At 36.7% G+C, this 22,735-nt stretch overlaps 3 protein-coding genes, 1 long non-coding RNA gene and 1 pseudogene across 4 annotated transcripts; 3 read left to right on the forward strand and 2 right to left on the reverse strand.

Annotated features, from left to right (window-relative positions):
- Positions 1-1,694: 1,694 nt before the first annotated feature.
- On the forward strand, positions 1,695-11,173 carry LOC133739557 (uncharacterized). The gene is made up of 3 exons (XR_009860683.1): positions 1,695-2,078; positions 4,712-4,809; positions 9,177-11,173. It is a non-coding gene; the product is annotated as an uncharacterized LOC133739557 (long non-coding RNA).
- Positions 3,383-4,698, reverse strand: LOC133739556 (cadmium-induced protein AS8-like; annotated as a pseudogene).
- Positions 11,174-11,753: 580 nt separating the features above from the next.
- On the forward strand, positions 11,754-13,612 carry LOC133738984 (F-box protein SKIP23-like). Its single transcript, XM_062166688.1, has 2 exons — positions 11,754-11,906; positions 12,299-13,612. The coding sequence occupies exons 1-2, from the start codon at positions 11,897-11,899 to the stop codon at positions 13,438-13,440; spliced, it is 1,152 nt and encodes a 383-aa protein (XP_062022672.1). The 5' UTR covers positions 11,754-11,896; the 3' UTR covers positions 13,441-13,612.
- Positions 13,613-16,644: 3,032 nt separating this feature from the next.
- On the forward strand, positions 16,645-18,314 carry LOC133737801 (F-box protein SKIP23-like). Its single transcript, XM_062165293.1, has 2 exons — positions 16,645-16,783; positions 17,173-18,314. Exons 1-2 carry the CDS (start codon positions 16,774-16,776, stop codon positions 18,312-18,314), a joined length of 1,152 nt encoding a protein of 383 aa, XP_062021277.1. The 5' UTR covers positions 16,645-16,773.
- Positions 18,315-18,818: 504 nt separating this feature from the next.
- Positions 18,819-22,427, reverse strand: LOC133738753 (uncharacterized). Its single transcript, XM_062166349.1, has 7 exons — positions 22,228-22,427; positions 21,335-21,486; positions 21,088-21,221; positions 20,745-20,968; positions 20,447-20,653; positions 19,994-20,074; positions 18,819-19,335 (listed from the first exon to the last, which is right to left on the reverse strand). The coding sequence occupies exons 1-7, from the start codon at positions 22,266-22,268 to the stop codon at positions 19,071-19,073; spliced, it is 1,104 nt and encodes a 367-aa protein (XP_062022333.1). The 5' UTR covers positions 22,269-22,427; the 3' UTR covers positions 18,819-19,070.
- Between the last annotated feature and the right edge of the window lie 308 nt (positions 22,428-22,735).

Genomic DNA, 22,735 nt, shown 5'->3' on the forward strand with positions numbered 1-22,735 from the left:
GGGTTTAGGCTTTATGTCCCCCCTTGTATTCTATGGTTTCATTAATGGTTATGGCTTAAGGACAGCCGTTTTGGTCCTACCTTAAAAAAAAAAAAAAAAAAAAGCACCGAGTCTGATTTGAGCGCCTCAAATGAATTGAACAATCAATTTGATGCGGACACACTAACTAAAGTAGGCACTCCACAGCCTGCGTCACACACGATCACCAACAAAAAATATTAAATTTGATAAAAGCAATAATTACCAAAAGTTTTGATTGGTATTTAATAGCTTAATTTTGAAACTAAAAATTTTAACAGTAGAATCAATTTTGAAAAAGAAATTTGATAATACTTAACTAATTCAAACCAAGTGATATTCCCAAATTATTAGTCGCCTTAATTATATACTAGCATTTCTCCACACATGCTCTGCATGTGCAAGTTATTATTTTTTTTCTTTCAGAAAAAAAAAAAAAAAGTTGGTTATTGCAGAGAAAAGAAAATGGGAGAGAGAAAAGTGGGTTGTGAGTAATTTTTTTTAATAAACATACATTTTGTAAATGTCTTAATTATCCTTGTGATTTAATTAATTCTCAAAGTTTATTAATTTTCTAGGATCAATTCTGTTAAAATTTTAGATTGTGGCTAACAAAGCCTCTTCTCTTAATAATAGTATATATATATATATATATATATATATATATATATATATATATCTATACTATTATTAAGAGAATAGAGTTTGTCAGCCAAAACAGAAAAATTTTACCAAAATATCCCTCAAATATTAAAAAACATTTGAACTGAAATATTTGAGAAAGACAAAATGGTCAATTCACAAATAAAAGAAAAACAAAATAAACTTAACAAAAAAAAATAATAAATAAAATATGTGCAGTAATTTTCTCCACATTTTGTGGAATAATTTCCCACGTAATTATCCACACCCATAGGGTGTGTTTGGAGTCTAGTATCTATACTATTAATAAGAGAATAGACTTTGTTAGCCAAAATCTAGAATTCTGACAGAAATGACCCTAGAAGATTAATAAACTTTGAGAATTAATTAAATCAGAAGGATAATTAAGACATTTACAAAATATATTTTTATTAAAAAAATAAATAAAAAAAGTATCAACAATCCACTTTTATCTCCCCATCATCTTTTCTCTGCAATAACTAACTATTTTCTTTTTTATTTTCTAAAAAAAAAATAATAATAACTTGCACATGCAGAGCATGTGTGAGGAAATGCTAGTATATACTAGTATTCCTCCACACATGCTCTGCATGTGCAAGTTTTTTTTTTTTTTTCAGAAAGAAAAAAAGATAATAACAGTTATTGTAGAGAGAAGTTAGTGGGAGACAAAAGTGGGTTGTGAGATTTTTTTTGTTTATTTTTTTAATAAAATATAATTTGTAATTGTCATAATTGTCCTTGTGATTTAATTAATTCTCAAAAATTTTTAATATTTCAGGGTCATTTCTGTTAAAATTTTTAATTTTGGCTAACAAAGCCTATTCTCTTATTAATAGTATAGATTTAACAAAAGAGGTTTTGTTAGCCAAAACTGCAAAACATATCTGAAAAAAAATTACCTTGAATATTTGAGTGGCAGTATCGTAAATAACAAAATAAATAATTATTTGAAAAAGAAAATAAATAATTTTGTTGGATGCCACGTGTTGGTTTCGGTCGGAATTAGTTAGAGAGTGAAGTTAGAAGAGGCGGCGGTTACGATACCAGTCATCTTCTTGCTTTGCAATTCCAGCGTTTTCTCTGTGATTTTAGTGATCTTCTTGCAATTCCAGTCATCAATATGGAGAACGATTTGATTGTGCGCTGTCCTAATTGCGGCGATGAGGTGCAGAATCTTTTAAAACACTTGATCGAAGAGCACGATTTGAAAATGTGCAATGCATGTGAGAAGCCATTGGAGGAGAAGAGATGCTACCTGTGGACCAAAGATGGCGGAGGTCTGAAAGCCCATTGGAGTTCCAAGCACAGAGCTGACTTCACTTTCTGCAAAATCAACAAGTGCGTGCTTCCTATGACTCCCGCCGGGGAGACTCATACGTGCGAATACAAATGATTCGGTAATTTTCTGACTGCGAATCTTGCTTTTCACTCATTCTTGGTTCTTTCTCAGTTCGAATGGAATTATGTGATGCTTAATCTTATTATGCAGCAAATAATTTGGATATGTAGGTTGAAGTAAGGGTTGTTTGAACAAAACCAGTTTGTGAATCAAATATAGGGAATCTCTTGTGATGAACTATGTGATGATTATCTGCTAAATCTTATTCTGTGGCAAATGATTTGTATATTTAGATTGGGTTGAAACAAGGATGAGCTTATGGAATCAGTTCGTGTTCCAAAATTGTGCTTTTCTGATGTTGCTATGAAATGCCATACTAGTGTGCTCAATATGATATTGCCTAATGGTGTGAGGTTTAAAGTCAAAGAACTTTTCTAGATGTCGATATAGTTTATGCAGAAACCGCAACTGAGAGGTGTGTTGATATTGGCTAGGCACACACATGACTCTGAGCTTCAAGTATTGATTTATTGTTTTTCTCAGAGCCACACAATTTCCATTTTCGTTATTCTATGTGCTTAATGATCGGGAAGTTAGCTTTTTGTCTTTAGGCTCAAGTAACATTTGGTTTTCTTTGTTTGCTCAAGGGTAGGAAAATACAAGGGTGGAGCAGTAAGAGAGTGCGTTGATTATTACATTTTAATATCTCTGAGAGCCATACATTAATACAAGGGTGGATATCTAAGAGTTGTGATTTTGGGTTTAGAAGGAACTTGAGAGCTGAAGTCGGGGAGCTTATGTGTTTATTATCTAGGTTAGAGGGTGTTGTGCTGGTACTATATATCTAGACTAGAAAAGAGAAAGCGGTTCTTGGAGTCATCAGGGAAGTTCTCTTGTTAGTCATTACGAGAGGCATTTGATAGACAACCCTTCCATTTCTCAATATGTTCCTTCTGAAATAGGGAAAGCTGAAGATCCTGCTAAGGTAGGGTGAGGATGGAAGTAACAGAAGGATTTTCGTGGAATTTAGGGTCAGGACGAAATCAACCATGGGATATAGGGTTCGATTTTGGGTTTCTCTTTTCTTGGGTTTAGAGATTTTTTTTTCTTTCCCCAGGTGATAAAAGAAAGGGATTCTCAAAACCATGAAAGCCTTGCTGGTAAGATGGGAGGATCATTTAAAAATTTCAGTCAACCTCCCCTGAATGAAACTTTTCTCTCAGCTTTTCTCTTTAACTTACAAATTAAGGCAGACCAAGATATTATCATGGCAAGAATCTAGTTCAGGGAGAATGTGGTCTGTGTGAGAATGCTTTACAATCCTTGTAGTATATGCACCAGATAATCCACTTCTTCAACCTGTCAATCTTTGGAACCTTCAGGAAAGTGGAAGATGAAATTCACCAAATGCTGTTACACCATCACAAACAGTCTTAGCATTGGCACTTAGCTGACTTTTCATATCAATTGACTCAACCTTCCACAAGATGTTGCTTGAAGCTATACAATCTTCCACTAGCTTCTCTTTGCAGGCCTGTGTCACAAGGTTCCAACTTTCTCCTGCTATACTTTTCGGGAAAACAAGACCAGGAGGTCTGCCAAGCCTCAATGCGGCACTGCTTGCTGCCATCACAGCATCATAAGGAACTCTGTAGAGCCAATTTGCAGGAAGACCAATACCAACACCAAGCAGAGTTAAAACCACACTGAAGCCAACACCACAGCCAGCTCGAACATAGCCAATCACTTCAGGCCCAAAACCAGAACCCCATCCAACACCACAACCAATGCCTATTCCCAAACCCCAAAATGCTCCAAAGGTTGGGTGCACTGGGTTGCATCTTTCCCAACCAATGCCTATTAGCTCCTGAACACTTCTTTTAGAATCATTTTAGGACCTTTGATGCGAGCTCTGGTCCTGCAGAGTTCTTCCTCTTTGAAATGGTCACTACAGAAAGAAAGTGAAAAAGACCATTTCTTTTCTTTTGAGTTTAGAGATTACTCTACACTGGACATTCCTTTTGATTGGCATGCACGTGTGACTTAAGACTGTCTTAGTAATGACTTTATTTGTAGGTTTAGATTTTCATAACAGGAACAAATATAGTCATGCATCCATAAGGTGTTCTGCATTTAAATGGCTTTGCTGCTAAAAAAATGTGAACCCAACATTCAATTAACTGCTCAAGCTCTTCTTCAACTGAAGTTTGTAAGAAATAGGATCAGGCCCATAGAAAACATATGGATAGCTAGACATGGGTGCGTGCTATACTAGGGAAGAGTTTACCTTCCCAACCATATAAATCTATCATAACTCATTGACTAATTCATGATATGCATTTGAATCCGATTGTATGAGACATTCTTAATTAGAATATCAATTATCAGTGATGTCTAAAAGCCTTGGTTGACTCGGATTAAGTATCCATCTAAACAAATGTTATTTCAGGTCCTGCTTTGTTGTATTGCTTTGGAAGGGTATTTTTAGCACCTCCTCTTCTTTCAAATTCTTCACTGCATCACACTACCCATTTCAATCACACTAATTCTGATGCATACCTAAATTATGTGTATCTGCATGCTTTTCGCTCCCAGCATGGTGTGTCTCAACTTTCAATAGAACACCTTTTTAATCACTCTCTCCCTTCCCTGACAGAGTTTAAACTTGATTGGTTGAACTTTTTGTTGCAGGTTATTCAAAGTTTCAATATGGTGGATGTATTGATCTGGATTCTTTGTAAGCAGTAAAGATACGAGAAATTCATCCAGTGGAGGAACACATGCAGTAGGTTGTTTTTTTGAAACTTTAGACTATAATGCTTTCCCCATTTGTGCTGGGTTACATATCTTAAGGAGCAGGTAATGCTCATGACCCCAAGTAGTGATGGGTTACAAATCTTAAAGGAGCCGGTAATGCTCACCTAGTGCTGGATTACAAATCTTAAAGAGCTGGGTAATGCTCACCCAGTGCTGGATTATAAATGTTTACAGAGCTGGTAATGCTCACCTAGAATCTTATGGTAGTAGAGCTACAAAATGATGGTGAATGATAAAAATATGTGCTTGTTATGTGCCATTCTTGCATTCCAGCATGTAGCATGTAGGGATAGATAGATAGACTTGTATTCCAGCATATATATATATATATATATATATATATATATATATATATATAGAGAGAGAGAGAGAGAGAGAGAGAGAGAGAGAGAGGAGAGAGGAGAGAGAGAGAGAGAGGAGAGAGAGAGAGACAGACAGACAGACAGACAGACAGACAGAGGGAGCTAGGGAGGGAGAGAGAGAGAGGAGAGAGAGAGAGAGAGATTGAGGGAGGGAGGGAGTGACGGGGAAGAGAGAGAGAGAACAGGAACTTTATTTCCTGGGTCTTATTCGTTACCAGTGGCATCTATGGAATTTACTAATTTTATATAGAATTAATTAGATATGTGAGAATTAGAGTTTGTTAACTTTTTTGCGTCAATTGAGTTGTACGTCCATACGAATTGAGGCCAATTGGAAAGGCGCGATTTCTCTCTACCTTTTCTCTATACCCTTCCTTTCTTCCCTCTTTCTTTCTACAACCTAATTTCATCGCAATCCCATCCAAACTTTCACAGAAAAGCACGTACCCATCTGCATCTCAACATTACCCAAAGTTTGCAAATGTCAAAATTTAGATCACAGTTCTCATCCTCACCAGAATATCATCCCTAACCCATTCACTTCAACCCACCTGAGTTTTCCTCTATTCCAACGCCCTATTCTATGTTGGCTGGTCTGCATGCCAATTTGCAGGTCAGTTTTGTTGTTACAACTATATTCCATACAATTTATTTGACCTTATTTCTTCTGTCTGTCCTTGTTCATCATAATTTTTGATAAGGCTATCTTTCACTATAATTCAATTTCATATATGATATTACTAGGCTGTTATCTGGAAAAGTTTGTACAACTGTGTCCAAATTTATTCCTTTAATGGGATTCCTAGGAAACTGGTAGTATTTTCTGATAATTTCTGCTGTTGTGTTTGTTGGATGTATGCATATCCTCAAATTGGTACGGTGTTAGATGATGCTTTACCTATTATATCAATAGATGACTTCATTTAAATGAAAGATTAGGTGGCTCACACTCTTTCCACTATTCAATCTTGCTGTATCGGTCTTCTCTTTCTAGTTCAGGGTTTAATCAAGTACTTCCTAATAAGGGTAGTAATTGCACCTAGTGTAATAAAGAGAAAAGATCAATTACAAAGAGGTAGATAAGACATCCACTGAAAAAGAGCTCCTAAAACACCAACAAGGAAACAGAAAAAGAGAAGAATAAGAGACTAAACCAACTAACTGCAGCAACTAACCTATTAGGACCCAGCACTTTACAATCTCTAAACACCCTATACCAGATAGCCATAGCAATTCGACAATGCAAAAACAAATGGTTCACACTCTGCTTCTCCTTTGCACATAATACACCAGTGAGGGGAGAGGCCAGCAAAGGGTCATCTCCTGTGAACCAAATGACAAATATTTACCTTCCCATGAGCAATAATCTAGACTGACAAGGGAACTTTAGGAGTCACTTTTGCCTTCCAAATTGCAGTCTAGAGGATGAAACCAGGGAAGAGAAGAGTTAGCCATCAGCTTCCTAGAGTAAGATTTACAGGAGAAAAACTTTTACGCCTCCAAAATCCATCCTCTCATATCTTGTTTATATGAGACCAGTAAAATGTTCTCCAGTTCTGCGATTAATTACGAGAGCTCCACTATTTCAAAGCCATTCAAATTCCTTCTGAACCAAAAATCCCAGCCTAAAGGAAAAAGAGAAACATCAGTATAGTTATGAAACAAAGAGAACCATAAGTACTCATCCTAATTATTGTAAAATCTAAGTCCCCCATCCATCTCTCTTTCCAAAATCTCACCCTTACCCTCCACCACAAACCGGCAATAAGCTGAAAACAAATTAATTCCTAGTGATTTAGCTTTCCAAGGACTCCGGCTTGAGCCATGGATCACAATATTGGAATCCTAATCATCTGTGTGAAGTCCATATTTACTTCTACTGACAGCGTACCAAAGGGTCTCACTTGCTTCCTGAAATCTCCGGAGCCATATACCTAAAAGGCTCATTTCTCTTCATCAAATTCCCCACCCCTAAACACCTTTCTCCCAATGAACTAAATGGCCCTTTCACCTTCCTCCACCTCCTCCCACAAGAAACTTTCCTTAACCTTTCTAAATCTACCCTATTAGCAACTCCACTTGGTATTCAAAATAAAGAGAGATAATATGTAGGCAAACTTCCCAAAAAGATTGAATCAACAGTAATCTGCTACCCCTGGATAAAAGAGGTTTTTTTTTTTTTTTTTTTTGCACCCTTCTAATCTTCTTTCTGTCTTTGCCACCACTGGATCCCAGAAACTTATACTTTTATGATACCACCAAGAGGCAGCCCCAAATACTTGATTGGCCAGCTTCACATACTGCAGCCTAGAGTTGAAGCAAGATCCTCCATTCTTTTTTCCGGTAAAATAAATCCTGCTAAAGAACATTTTGCTTTAGTTTGGATTATTGTTGGAAAGAGCAAGGAAATGCAGCTGATATAAGTTTGAGTAGGAAGAGAAGAAGTGGAAATTTCTCATTTACAGTTTTGGATGAAACAATCTTTTCTCTTCAAGGGCTAGTGAAAGTTTGAGTCATCTTTTAGAGGTGATATAGTCTTTTTGTATTTTCTCTGGGCTGAAACTGAATGAAGCAAAAGGTCATAAAAAAAAAAAAACTGAATAAAGCAAAATGTTCTTTAACCAAATGAAGGTCAGATCAAACTAAAGGTTGTTTCCCTTTAGTTTTTGTAGATGTTCTACCTACATTTGGATCTGACCGCTCCATTAATATTCTCTTCCAAATCACCCTCTTCTTTCAAATCTAATCCTTTTCGATTTCAGTCCTTCTGAATGAAAGAATTTTTTTTTTTGAAGGAATTAGTCACTAATGCTTAGAAATACAATGCTGATTTTAATCCAGTTCTTTGTTAGAAGATATATTGGATCTAACTTATGCACTTAATTTATGGAATAAACTAAGGTTCCTAGTCTATTTCATCATATCAAAATAACTTAATATCCTTAATCACATAGTCAGCTAGCCCTTCAAAATTTTCATCTGAATCATTCTTTGTTAGTTTGTTTACCAACTTTTCTAGTTTAATCCAGCAAGAGGAGTCCAAAAGGCTAGAAAAGTTGGTTAACTTTTGGTGATATGATTAGAGCTACTTGGGCTACTTCCAGGTCCAAAAGGAACCTACTTCCACCCTACAGCTAATGTAAGGGGAAAATATTTTAAAAATCTGGAATCTGGTTGGAAATTCTCAGGGATATTGCTTTACAATTTGTTAATGCTTCTTTAATATAAGTTTGTAGCAGATCATATTTCCTCTACTACTCAAATTAATTCTTTCCTGACACTGGTTTAATTCTGCTGATAATGAAAGGCTGATGCCTCCATTTACAGCGTTGGGAAATTATTAAGCTACTGCTCAAAGGTCCCTTGAAAGCTTCTAGTCCTGATGGACTAAATGCATTATCCGATCAAACCGTTGAGACATAGTCAAACAGAATATTAATAATTTAGCTACAGCATTTCAAGGGAACTTCAAATTTCCCTTCTGAGTCATACTAATATAGTATTAATTCCTAAATCTAACCCTGCTGAAACTGTAAATAACTGGGGCTTATTAGTTTGTGTAATGTTCCATATAAGATACTTGCTAAGTTACTTATAAATCGACTTTCGCCTTTCTATTGCATAAATGCACTTCTCAAAATCAGGCTGCTTTCGGTGCTGGAAAATCTATACATGATAATATACTTATTTGGTCATAAATAGCTGTTTACACATGATATGATGTGGTATGATATGATATGATATGATATACTGGGATTATATTTCACTTTGTTACCATTTAGGTTTCATCCTAATTGAGTTCAATTGATTCTGCACTGTATGCATTCAGTTTCTGACTATTTTGACATGGTGATCCACTTTCACCATGTCTATTTATTGTTTCTGTAGAGCTTTTATTAGGCATCTGAAATGTAATCAAAATCAATGGCTTTCTTTTTTTCCTAAAGGTTTAAGAATTTCTATTATGTATTTTGCAGATGATTGATTGGCATTTTCACAAGCTCCTGCTAAAGCTGCCCAAAGTCCAAGAGATCTGCTTTGTAATTGTCAAATTGCATCAAGTCAGAAGGTATGTTTTCATGAATCTACTATTGAACCAAAAGACATCTTTTGCCCAATATTGTGGCAATTCCTCACAAGTGTACTCTTGCTAGATATTTAGGAATTCAGAATATAGATGGTCTGACAGGTCTGATACTCAAGGTTTACTAAACAAAATGTAGAAAAAGTTTATCAAGCCACAAATCTAAGCTATTGTCAAAAATTCAACTAATTCAACTATGTCTAATCACGTTCAGTATACATGTCTTTCTGCTAAAATTGTCTTCATCAGATTAATAAGATGATTAGAGATCTTTTGGGGGGGTAACTGTTAGTTGCTTGGTCTTCTCATTGTAAAAACAAGAAAATATGGGGTTTACGTGTTAGGAATCCAGCATTATAATCAAGCTTCAATCTAAATTAGGATGGCACATGTCAACCTACTCTCATAATGTGTGGGTCAATATTATGACAGAAAGATAGTTAAAGAACCATTCCTTTTTTGAGGTGACTGAAAAAGTGGGGAACTCAGTAGTTGGAAAGCAATATTAAGAGCCGGACATATAAAGCATTAGATATATCATAGGTAATGGCCGGCAAGTTCAGTTTTAGAATCACAATGTTAACCTGCCCTTGGAGGCTTCTTTTAGATCTGTTCATCTTTCTGAAAGGTATCTGCTTACATTTTGCATCATACTAGGAATCTGCCAAAACTGAATGCACTTCTGCCATAGTTCAGTCTATTGTTGGTATTAATATTCCTTTAGCAGATATGTAGGATCAATTTGTTTGGACCCTTCCCTGTAGTGGTAAGCTCAATGCTAAAGCTGCAACTCATGCGCAATTATTCAATAATTATTCATCTCATTTATCAAAAGTATGGAAAGAAAAATTACCACCAAAAGTTCAATTGTTTGCTTGGCACTTTTACCAAAGTAGACTTTCTGCAAGGGAAAAGCTTTCAAGATTCTCTAACTTACCAGATGCTTGTCCTATCAATGTTGAATCATAACATCATCTTATGGGACTGTTCTTATGCTCAACAAGTTTGGGAAAGTTTGGCAATTTTATTCCACTTATTCTTCCCTACTAATTGTCATATTGTGCAGTGGCTACAGCAGTGGAATTCTAATTATGCATTTCTAATTGAGAGATATATTACTGTTTGTCTGTGAACTGTGGCGTTTGGAATCAGAGGAATCAATTGGTTTTTAATCTGTCAACCAAAAGAAATATTTGTTATTAATCATATAGCTCCTACTGTGTCTCAAGCCCGTTTTTATATTTTATATTTTAAATTTCTTATGAGATTTCGGTTAAAAAAGTAATGTTGTTATGAATAAAATCAGGCACAGACATAAACAACCTAGTGGGTGGTCAGCTCCTGCTGAGAATTTTTATAAGCTTAATTTTGATGGATCAGTGTTGCCATTCGTCAAGCTTCTGTTGGCAGTAATATATATGTCTGGTGAAGTTGTTGTTGTTGCAGGTTCAGCTTCTTTCGGTAATATTTCAGTAGTAGTTCAAGCAGAATTTACAACTCTTAAATTAGGTCTTATACAAGCTGTCAGACTCAATTCAGATGTTGCAAGGGAAGGTGAGTTTGAATGCTCATCAATGTGATTCACAAGAAAGCTCAAGTTCCATGGAGGATATACACTATCTACAGACATTTAGCAGCTCTCTTTCCCAATTCCCCAAATTAATTTTGCTCATACTTTTGTGAGGCTAACACACTAGCTTGCCGACACATTTGCAACTTTGGATCACACATGTGATCATTCTTGGGTTTCTACATTTTCTAATGAGGTGTTGTTTGATTATCGAAGATCCATGTGGATCGTCTTTGTAATGCTGTTTTGACATAAAAAGAAAAGAAAAGATGCATACAAAATTTTGTCACCTGTTTAATGATTATTTGCAGTTGAAATCATCTTTTGGCGCTTTTCCTTCATATATTTAAATGTAGGCCATGACAGAAGAGGCTTTTGCTTTCTCTTTGATGAAATGAAGCGTTTTGCTTTCTGTATGATAACTTGGTTGAAGTAAAGATTGAGATTTGGGTTCCTTGTCATAGGCAAATTACATTCCTTCAAATTGAAGCCCTTCCATTAGACATTGCCATTCTTTTTCAACCTTTTTCCTGAGTTTATTAACATCATCTTCATGCTCGGACCAAAAAATAAAATCATCTTCTGCCCATAAAAGAGATAAGGTGAAATATAATCTGAATAGAAGAAATATGAATGTTTTGGTGAGAAATATGAATAAACTTTGAATTGTCACCAAAACATTCATATTTCTTCTATTCAGATTATAAACCTACAAACCAAAAACTAACCTGAAAAGGTTTCCTAGCTAATGGGAGAGACGGATTTAAATCCTAGTCCTAGTTTTAGATGGAGTACCAGTACGCTGTCTATATATAAACGGGTACAGGGAAATAAACTCATTGCAATAGAGAGCCCAAAGCCTCCAGAGCAAGTAGAAAACAGAACAGGCCCAATCCACATATATATAAGAAAACAAATATCCTAATCTGACACAAAACGTAAGACATCAGATCTCCGACGCCGTACAAGAACCAAAGCAGAAGACACTGTACTTACTTTCTGCGCCGCCTGACTTCAGTCCGATTTCTGCAGGATTCTTCTGGATGGAGCCAGGTATGTTAGACCTCCGTTAGTACTATTGATTACCATAGTTTAACATCAAACAACTTTTACAAAAGATTACCCTAGCTAGTTTAATCTTTATTCCACTTTGATGCATGCAATATGTTCTGCTCTGTTTACTGACTTTTGTTAAATTTAGCTATGTGAGTCTGGTATATCTGCTTCTTTGATATAGCAAACATTTCTGGATAAAATAGAAAGATGACGTTATTGCAAATAACCTTCTGTTTTGTTTGAACTTTGAAGATCGACTTATGATTTCTGTTTCTATCAGCTCTACAAAGGGGCATTTGTTCTTATAAACTATATCTGTAGAAGATTCTTTGATGCCTATTGTTATAAATTAACAGTACTCAAGCTAATTTTTTTTTTTTTTCCTTCAGATTGGGCAAGTTTACCTAAGCACCTTTTGGATTCAGTTTTAGAGAAGTTGGTGTCACTATCAGACTACTTGCGATTCAGCATTGTTTGTAAGTCATGGTATTATGTAGCAAAAGATAATCAAATCCAACGCGCTAAGATGACAGCTCCAATGCTCTTGATCTGTGCTAACAAAAGACATTCATGGAACTTATACAGCATCGTGGATGACAAGGTCTTTGATTTTCAGCTAAGTGTGCCAAATAAGCGATATTGTGGCTCTTCCTTTGGATGGTTGATAGCTGTTGAGAAGAATTTTGCAATAACCCTAATCAATCCGTTTCTTAGGGTTAAAGGTAGGAGGAAGAAAGAAAACTCAATCATTCGGCTTCCTTCAATGCGGTTACCTCCAAGCAATTCTGAAAGGCGTAGATGGTCTAGACAATGCAACCATTATGTTTTCAAGGCCACTATGTCAGCAGACCCCATAGCAGATGCAGAGGATTGTATTGTGGTGGTCATATATAGGGAATTTTGTCAAATGGCTTTCATTAGGCTTGGTAAAGCCACAACGTGGACTTACATTGATACCGGTGTTGATAGACTGGGGACCTTAATTCAAGAAGTCACTAATGTTGAAGATAAATTTTACGCTGTTGATCAGAAGTTTCGGCTTTTATCCTTTGGTGTCACTGCTGAGTCCAACCCAAATGTAGAAGTGGTTGCATGCATGACCCGACGACCAGCTCTGAGCAAGAGATATCTCGTATATTCAATCGAGAAAGAATTATTGATGGTTATTAGGTATGTGGCATATGATGGTGGAAAACGTTCGACGGTGGGATTCTTGGTTTTCGAATTGAATTTTGACAAGCGTGAATGGGTTGCCAAAGACAACTTAGGTGATGATGTTGCGCTCTTTGTGGGTGATAGCGCTTCTGTAACTGTGCCGGCTTCAAAATCAGGATGTCTATCAAATTGCATATACTTTGTCCATGATAATGATCGTAATGGATATGATATTGATCGACGCTATCATTTAGATTTTGGTGTTTACAATGTCAAAAGTAAAAGCATTTCACAACCTTACACCTCGCATGCCAAGAGCCTCGTGGAAATGACTGATTATGAACCAGTTTGGGTCAAACCAACTTTAAATTTGTAACAAGAAAAGAAAAAAAGGGCTTCTTGTGGTTAATATCTGTTATTCTTTTCAAAGTTATTTTGTTTCTTTAAGGTAGTTTTTATTTTTTTCAACATGTAATTCCGTCCTTTGAATTCTAAATTTGTTTCCCTAATAAATTGCTCTCCCTGATCAAGAATGAAATTTTCGCATAATGTTTCTGCAGATGGATTTTGCTTGCTTGCATGTAAGCTCCTATAAGAGCAAAAAGGTCCCAACGACCAATTGATTTCTGATTCAATCTTTCAAGGGTAACAGATACTGTTAAGTAGTTTATGAGCACTTATGAGTCACGACTGTCGCGCTCTATCTAAACAAGATGATGTGGCATGATTGGTGAACGAAACCAAATGGGAGAGGGGGAAGTCGAACATGGGACCTTAAGTGAGTTAAGTCAACACTTTGGTGGATTGGAATCAGGTGATTGACATAGATTAAGCTGGTTTGTTTGCTGATGTTTGATACTGTTTAAAAAAGGTATAGCTGCAGAAGCATAGCAAATTAACATGCCAGAACTGAAAATGTTGTAATGTGTACCGGAATTCTTTCACTTTAGATGATGACTACAAACAGTATATGTACAAAATATTATACGAAAGACAGACGGCAATCATACCCATAATGACGCCCTAACAAGATCCCCTGCATACCCATACTCTTGCTCAAAGGCCTAATAGCTTCGTAATTATAATTGAAAGAGAAGTCTTTTCTAGACAATACTCATAATCCTAAGGTTACACTGCTTGCCTTCTATCCAGACACCAGCACTTGTAGTTTGGTTTTGACAATTCATAAAGCTCATCAGGTGTCATCTTCTCAAGTTTTTCAGTTGTCCAAGAATCAAAATTCCCATGGATGTCGTTTGAATACTTCGTAGCAAGTGATGCAATAATGCCTTCTGTCTGATGATCTAGGGCTCGAAATCTCTTGTACAGTCTCATTACAGCCACACAATCTGCATAAGGATCATGCATACCAGACTGGATATCATACCTGTAAAGCCAAAGATTCATGATTCACTGGAGAATATACAATAAGAGATGACTCCAACAAGCAAATAACATAGACTGCAAGATGAAGATCCCTACAACTTGAGACTATTAGAACACTTCGCTCCCTTGTAGATGTGATCAAGACACACTTGGAGACTATGAAAGAAGTACTTTTGAATATATGACCATGCAACATCTACAAAAAGAGGTAAACTTGTCGAAGAGCTTATGAAAATTGAAGGTTTGATTGATTATGATGTGCTTGAGGCTGATGCTACAATTATTGGCGATGACTCCAAAATTGAGCTCTTGTTCAGCCTTCCTGACAATTTAAAGAGCCAATTGATTTACAAGCTTCTTAACCACTAGAGAAATGGATGCTCAAGACTAATGTTGGCCTTAAAATTGCTTTTGTTTTTCTTTTGCCGTGTGGATGATCAGATTATGGCTCAACATAATGTTATATTTTGCTCAAACTTCTGTTGGAAGCTATTGTGTAATCTGAATTTTAATTATGTTGTGACATTAAAACTTAGGGGAAATGATTATTTACCCATTTTTTGGGTTAATTAACCCCATTTACCCAAACACTCTAAGAGATTCCCCACTTACACAACAATTTTTATTTTTAAACCCCACTTACCCAAAACTCTAAGAGTTGGACCTGTTTTCTTCATATTTTTGGACTGTTTTGCCCTGATCAATCTCTCTCCTCTCAGTCTCTCTCTCTCTCTCTCTCTCTCTCTCTCTCTCTCTCTCTCTCTCTCTCTCTCTCTCTCTCTCTCTCTCTCTCTCTCTCTCTCTCTCTCTCTCCAGACGACGTCGGATCTCTCTCCCTCCCTCCCTCCATCCCTCCAGCAGGTCACCCACGACGCCGGCTCTCGCCATCGCCGCGCTGAAAGTCGTCGTCGTGCTCTCCGCGGCCAGGCTCGACGCCAAGCCGACGGTCCTCGTCGCTGAGAAGCTCGGCGAGGCCGGGTTGGACCTTCTGAAGGAATTGACGGCCGCCAGTAGAATCGGGTACGTCTTCGATTTGCTTCTGTCTCTCTCGCCGACGACTGATCATCACGGAAATCGCAACTTGATTGTATCTCCGGTCCCGGGCTGCAACCGGAGTCGTTGCAATCAGAGTCAAATCAGTGTGAAGGCAAATGGTCAACCGAAATTGTTGCAAAATGACTGGAATTGTGGGCAAAATCGTCAACCGGAGTCGAGATTATTGGGGGGCAATAATCGTCCTATTGGGGGGCAATAATGTGTCTTAATTGTTGTAAAGTCTCTATAATTGTGTTCAGTGATATTTTCCTTTGTGTTTAAAGACTGCTTCTAATGTGTTTTGGTATTTCTGATATATTATTGGGGGGCAATAATCTGTTTATTGCGGGGCAATAATATATTTGTTTTGTTATTTTTTGGAGGAATATGGGTGATTCTTTTGTTGTTAGGTGCATTTATTCTTGTTAAGAGGCCACCCGGGAGGCCTAGGGTTTATTCTTGTGTTCAATAATGTGTCTTAATGAGGTGTTGTTTGATTATCGAAGATCCATGTGGATCGTCTTTGTAATGCTGTTTTGACATAAAAAGAAAAGAAAAGATGCATACAAAATTTTGTCACCTGTTTAATGATTATTTGCAGTTGAAATCATCTTTTGGCGCTCTTCCTTCATATATTTAAATGTAGGCCATGACAGAAGAGGCTTTTGCTTTCTCTTTGATGAAATGAAGCGTTTTGCTTTCTGTATGATAACTTGGTTGAAGTAAAGATTGAGATTTGGGTTCCTTGTCATAGGCAAATTACATTCCTTCAAATTGAAGCCCTTCCATTAGACGCCATTCTTTTTCAACCTTTTTCCTGAGTTTATTAACATCATCTTCATGCTCAGACCAAAAAATAAAATCATCTTCTGCCCATAAAAGAGATAAGGTGAAATATAATCTAAATAGAAGAAATATTTCTCACCAAAACATTCATATTTCTTCTATTCAGATTATAAACCTACAAACCAAAAACTAACCTGAAAAGGTTTCCTAGCTAATGGGAGACACGGATTTAAATCCTAGTCCTAGTTTTAGATGGAGTACCAGTACGCTGTCTATATATAAACGGGTACAGGGAAATAAACTCATTGCAATGCTCTCTCTCCAGAGCAAGTAGAAAACAGAACAGGCCCAATCCACATATATATAAGAAAACAAATATCCTAATCTGACACAAAACGTAAGACATCAGATCTCCGACGCCGTACAAGAACCAAAGCAGAAGACACTGTACTTACTTTCTGCGCCACCTGACTTCAGTCCGATTTCTGCAGGATTCTTCTGGATGGAGCCAGGTATGTTAGACCTCCGTTAGTACTATTGATTACCATAGTTTAACATCAAACAACTTTTACAAAAGATTACCCTAGCTAGTTTAATCTTTATTCCACTTTGATGCATGCAATATGTTCTGCTCTGTTTACTGACTTTTGTTAAATTTAGCTATGTGAGTCTGGTATATCTGCTTCTTTGATATAGCAAACATTTCTGGATAAAATAGAAAGATGACGTTATTGCAAATAACCTTCTGTTTTGTTTGAACTTTGAAGATAGACTTATGATTTCTGTTTCTATCAGCTCTACAAAGGGGCATTTGTTCTTATAAACTATATCTGTAGAAGATTCTTTGATGCCTATTGTTATAAATTAACAGTCAAGCTAATTTTTTTTTTTTTTCCTTCAGATTGGCCAAGTTTACCCAAGCACGTTTTAGATTCAGTTTTAGAGAAGTTAGTGTCACTATCAGACTACTTGCGATTCAGCATTGTTTGTAAGTCATGGTATTATGTAACAAAAGATAATCAAATCCAACGCGCTAAGATGACAGCTCCAATGCTCTTGATCTGTGCTAACAAAAGACATTCATGGAACTTATACAGCATCGTGGATGACAAGGTCTTTGATTTTCAGCTAAGTGTGCCAAATAAGCGATATTGTGGCTCTTCCTTTGGATGGTTGATAGCTGTTGAGAAGAATTTTGCAATAACCCTAATCAATCCGTTTCTTAGGGTTAAAGGTAGGAGGAAGAAAGAAAACTCAATCATTCGGCTTCCTTCAATGCGGTTACCTCCAAGCAATTCTGAAAGGCGTAGATGGTCTAGACAATGCAACCATTATGTTTTCAAGGCCACTATGTCAGCAGACCCCATAGCAGATGCAGAGGATTGCATTGTGGTGGTCATATATAGGGAATTTTATCAAATGGCTTTCATTAGGCTTGGTAAAGCCGCAACATGGACTTATATTGATACCGGTGTTGATAGACTGGGGACCTTAATTCATGAAGTCACTAATGTTGAAGATAAATTTTACGCTGTTGATCAGAAGTTTCGGCTTTTATCCTTTGGTGTCACTGCTGAGTCCAACCCAAATGTAGAAGTGGTTGCATGCATGACCCGACGACCAGCTCTGAGCAAGAGATATCTCGTATATTCAATCGAGAAAGAATTATTGATGGTTATTAGGTATGTGGCATATGATGGTGGAAAACGTTCGACGGTGGGATTCTTGGTTTTCGAATTGAATTTTGACAAGCGTGAATGGGTTGCCAAAGACAACTTAGGTGATGATGTTGCGCTCTTTGTGGGTGATAGTTCTTCTGTAACTGTGCCGGCTTCAAAATCAGGATGTCTATCAAATTGCATATACTTTATCCATGATAATGATGGTCAGGGCTATGATATTGATCGACGCTATCATTTAGATTTTGGTGTTTACAATGTCAAAAGTAAAAGCATTTCTCAACCTTACACCTCGCATGCCAAGAGCCTCGTGGAAATGACTGATTATGAACCAGTTTGGGTCAAACCAACTTTAAATTTGTAACAAGAAAAGAAAAAAAGGCTTCTTGTGGTTAATATCTGTTATTCTTTTCAAGTTATATTATTCTTTTCAAGTTATTTTGTTTCTACATGTAATTCCGTCCTTTGAATTCTAAATTTGTTTCCCTAATAAATTGCTCTCGCTGATCAAGAACGAACTTTTCGCATAATGTTTCTGCAGATGGATTTTGCTTGCTTGCATGAAAGCTCCTATAAGAGCAAAAAGGTCCCAACGAACAATTGATTTCTGATTCAATCTTTCAAGGGTAACAGATACTGTTAATTAGTTTATGAGCACTTTTGAATCACGACTGTTGTGCGCTATCTAAACAAGATGATGTGGCATGATTGGTGAACGAAACCAAATGGGGGAGGGGGAAGTCGAACATGGGACCTTAAGTCAACACTTTGGTGGATTGGAATCAGGTGATTGACATAGATTAAGCTGGTTTGTTTGCGGATGTTTGATACTGTTTGAAAAAGGTACAGCTGCAGAAGCATAGCAAATTAACATGCCAGAACTGAAAATGTTACCTTACACTGGAATTCATAAACATTATCAAGGGATGGGCTTTGCAAATTTGCTCTCTTTCACTTCAGATGATGACTACAAACAGAACATGTACAACATAATATACGAAACACAACAATCATACCCATAATGACGCCCTCCCCTGCATCTAATACTCTTGCTCAAAGTCTCTAATAGCTGCATAATTATAATTGAAAGAGAAGTATTTTCTAGAGAATACTCATAATCCTAAGGTTGCAGTGCTTGCCTTCTATCCAGACACCAGCACTTGTAGTTTGGTTTTGACAATTCATAAAGCTCATCAGGTGTCATCTTCTCAAGTTTTTCAGTTGTCCAAGAATCAAAATTCCCATGGATGTCGTTTGAATACTTCGTAGCAAGTGATGCAACAATGCCTTCTGTCTGATGATCTAGGGCTCGAAATCTCTTGTACAGTCTCATTACAGCCACACAATCTTCAAAAGGATCATGCATACCAGACTGGATATCATACCTGTAAAGCCAAAGCTTCATGATTCAATGGAGAATTTACAATCAGAGATGACTCCAACAAGCAAATAACATAGACTGCAAGATGGAGATCCCTACAACTTGAGACTATTAGAAACTTTACTAGTTTCTGGATAAGTACTCAAATCATGAAGTGCGATAGAAGATTTGCATGAAGTAAATGATAGATGGTAAACAACATTTGATGTTTACAATACAAATATATTGAAGGGAGAGAAGAGACAAAGAAATCATATGTCTCCAAGGGAAAGAAGGCTCGCAACAGTTTCTAAATGCACTAATCTCCAAAACAACACAAGTGAAATGCTAAGTTAGATGGAATTGAGCCAATTTTGTGACTTCTACCTGTCGTTCTATAAGTAATATGAACAAAGCTTCTAGACTAGAATTTGAATTAGAGATAATGACCCAATAAAATAGAAGGGAACATAACAATTTGTAATGTAAACCAGCTCAAACTAGAAGCACAATATATCTCTTAACTAAGCAACTTCTTAAAAGTACCAGAAATTGGTTTCTAGTTAAGAGAATAAACTGGAATCAGCATAAGCAAATAAAATTATTTTACAAAAAAAAAAATATATATATATATATATATATATAAAAACAAAAGCAAAAGTCTGAGAAGAAGAATAACTTGCCCCAGATATGTTCTGGTGAGATACTTAAGTGAGTGACTGACTAGATTTGTTTTCATCAGTGGATGGTACTTTGCTGTATCCCTGCATATAAAATAAGGAACCATCAAGCATCTAAATGCTGCCAAATAAACACAATACAAAAATTCAGTTCACTATTATGAAAGAATCAGTGAAACCACCATTTCACAGAAAAGTAAGGCAGCCCAAGTACTACAGCCAATATAATAAAAGGGAATTAAAGATTAGAATAGCTTTGCATATGAGAAACCAAAATAGATTGAATCCTCCGCAGAGATTACACAGTTTCATTCAAATATTCGTCCAACTGTCCATGAAAAGGTGCTGAACATAGTGCTGCAGAATTAATATTGGGGTAGGCGATTTAATTGGTGCCATATGATGAAGCAGGTGCTCGAAGAAGACATGACTTGGGAATGGAAAAAAGCTTTATACCTCAGCAGGTGCTCAGGATAATACATTCCCATGCAATCCAAATCATGCTCCAAATCATGCCCCACAAGAAGCTTGGCCTTTTCCCCATCCAAACTTGATCTCCCAATAGACTCTCCATTGTACAAAACTTTCAAGATTTTGTCGTGCACTTCTTTGAGTGGCATGGCATTTCTAAGATGATCTTCTGTTAACCCAGTAATTTCATATCTGAAAACATTGTAAAAGGCATGTGAATCAGAGCACGCCTGGTCCCCAAATTCTTGAGACAAATCAAAGATGAGAAGTCATATGCACATGCCTGTAATTCGTGATAGAAATTTGAGGCCGCACATAGGTGTGGAATAGGATATTCTCGTCTTCATCTGTCAGGCACACCCTTGCACACAGGTCCAGTGATCCATCACTTCCACCGCCAACCATTTCACAATCCACAGCAATTGCTTCCGGACGGTTATCGAAGTGGTTTTCACCACACAAGTTCAAATAAGATTGAGATTCTGCACAAGCAATTATCACTGTTCCCTGCAACAGGTCAAATAAAAAATGTAAGCCATGTATGTCTACATATATAGAAAGTTGAGAAATTAAGAGTATCATTGATGGATCAATGGACAATAAGACATTGAAGGTAGTCAACTTACAATAGGAGCAGGTGCAGATAGGAGACACATTTCTCTATGCTGGCTAAGAGAAGCAGGGCTATCAAAGAGCTTCAAACATAAATCACACCCTTGTTTGGAGAAAATTTTCATGCAATTTGCTTTTGCCAATGGACCTAAATAATAGGAGCCACAAAAGAGAAATCAAATAAGAAGCAGTTTCATCAATGAAACATAAAAACTACCCAATGATCTTATCAGCTGAAACGAACTTGCAATTACATCTCACCAGTAAGATGTTCCCTCAATGACTCAAAAGATTTGCAGTGCTTTCTACACACTCCACAACTAGGATCATGAGCTGAGTGGAAAGCAACCTTCATGTGCTCAATGAGATGTTCTTTCTTTTTATATTGCTTGTAACAGGCAGGACATTTGTGCCTGTAAGCCGATGGGTCAAACATTTCAATAGAGTCAGTACAGATTCTATTTACTTGTTTTGAAGACTTTATTAATTAAAAAGGTTTAGATACATTACTCTAATTGTGAAACTCTGAAAATATGTTAACTTGTTCTGGCAGCTTTATTATATATAAGCATTACAGTACTTTCTGGGCTTAAATCTAGAACCTTTATAACTACCCTGACACATCGATTACTCTCCTGCAATAACTAACATGACTATACCAAACAAGATTTTCAGATTATACACTTCACACATTACTTCAGATGAAGAATGTTGAGAGTTACAGCTGCACAATCAAAGAAATGTGTCATCAAAGCAATGATAAACCCTTCCACAAGAACCGACAAATGCACAATAACCCAGATGAATAACGTTAAAGATCCAAACTTCAAACTACCCTTTGCATTTCCAGCACAATCAAAGTTACCTAAGCCAATAAACACCTTTGATTTACTTAATTTAGACGCACTTAGAAGTATAACTCTAAATGAGCAAACCAAAGCCAGATGCAAAAAGCAATAACCAATGCCACGCTCCACATAACATAAAGAATCAATCTTTAAACCAGAAAATTTGTACTTTCTCGGCAACATGCAAACCCTTGTTAGAAATGTGGAAAGGAAAGTAAACCCATAAACCTCAATAATTGCAGAACATGAGAGAGAGAGAGAGAGAGAGAGAGAGAGAGAGAGAGAGAGAGAGAGAGAAGGTGACACCTGGCTGTTGGGGTTTTCTGCAAGTCGGGTTCGGAGTCCATGGAGTGAATACCGGAATAGTGTCCCGGTGAATCCGAATGGGGATTTTCTCACTTCCCAAATAGCCAAATATAGTGACCAGAGAGAGAGAGAGAGAGAGAGAGAGAGTTGATCAGGGTTTAAAGAAATTTGGCAGAGACCAGACTACTGTGTGCAACGATGTACCTGCGATCGAAACCATTAACTACAGTTACTACACGGTTGTCTTTCCGATTTTAACCCTTAAACTTTTGTACTTCGTTTGAGTTCTAGTTTGGTGTTGGCCTCAAAAATGGTCTAGTTTGGTACTTCCGTTACTGAAAGCAAACAAGACTACATGGGACTGCATCAATTTCTTCAATTTTTCAACTTCATTTTTATTCGTCATAATTTATTTGGATCAAATCGAACCTCTAATTTAACTTAATCTGAATCTAAGGACAATAATGATATCGCTTTGTAATAATTTTTTTTTTGTTTTCCTTAAACT

The sequence above is a fragment of the Rosa rugosa genome, chromosome 3 (genome assembly GCF_958449725.1).
Source record: "Rosa rugosa chromosome 3, drRosRugo1.1, whole genome shotgun sequence".
NCBI lineage: Eukaryota > Viridiplantae > Streptophyta > Magnoliopsida > Rosales > Rosaceae > Rosa > Rosa rugosa.

What these genes read in the sequence shown, in the direction of transcription:
- LOC133738753 (XM_062166349.1), bottom strand. Translation starts at nt 22,268, where the DNA reads ATGGACTCCGAACCCGACTTGCAGAAAACCCCAACAGCCAG. An exon ending in ATTTCTATCACGAATTACAG is followed by an intron (nt 20,654 to 20,744) that starts GCATGTGCATAT and finishes CAATGTTTTCAG; the next exon opens with ATATGAAATTACTGGGTTAA. An exon ending in TATCCTGAGCACCTGCTGAG is followed by an intron (nt 20,075 to 20,446) that starts GTATAAAGCTTT and finishes TTTTATATGCAG; the next exon opens with GGATACAGCAAAGTACCATC.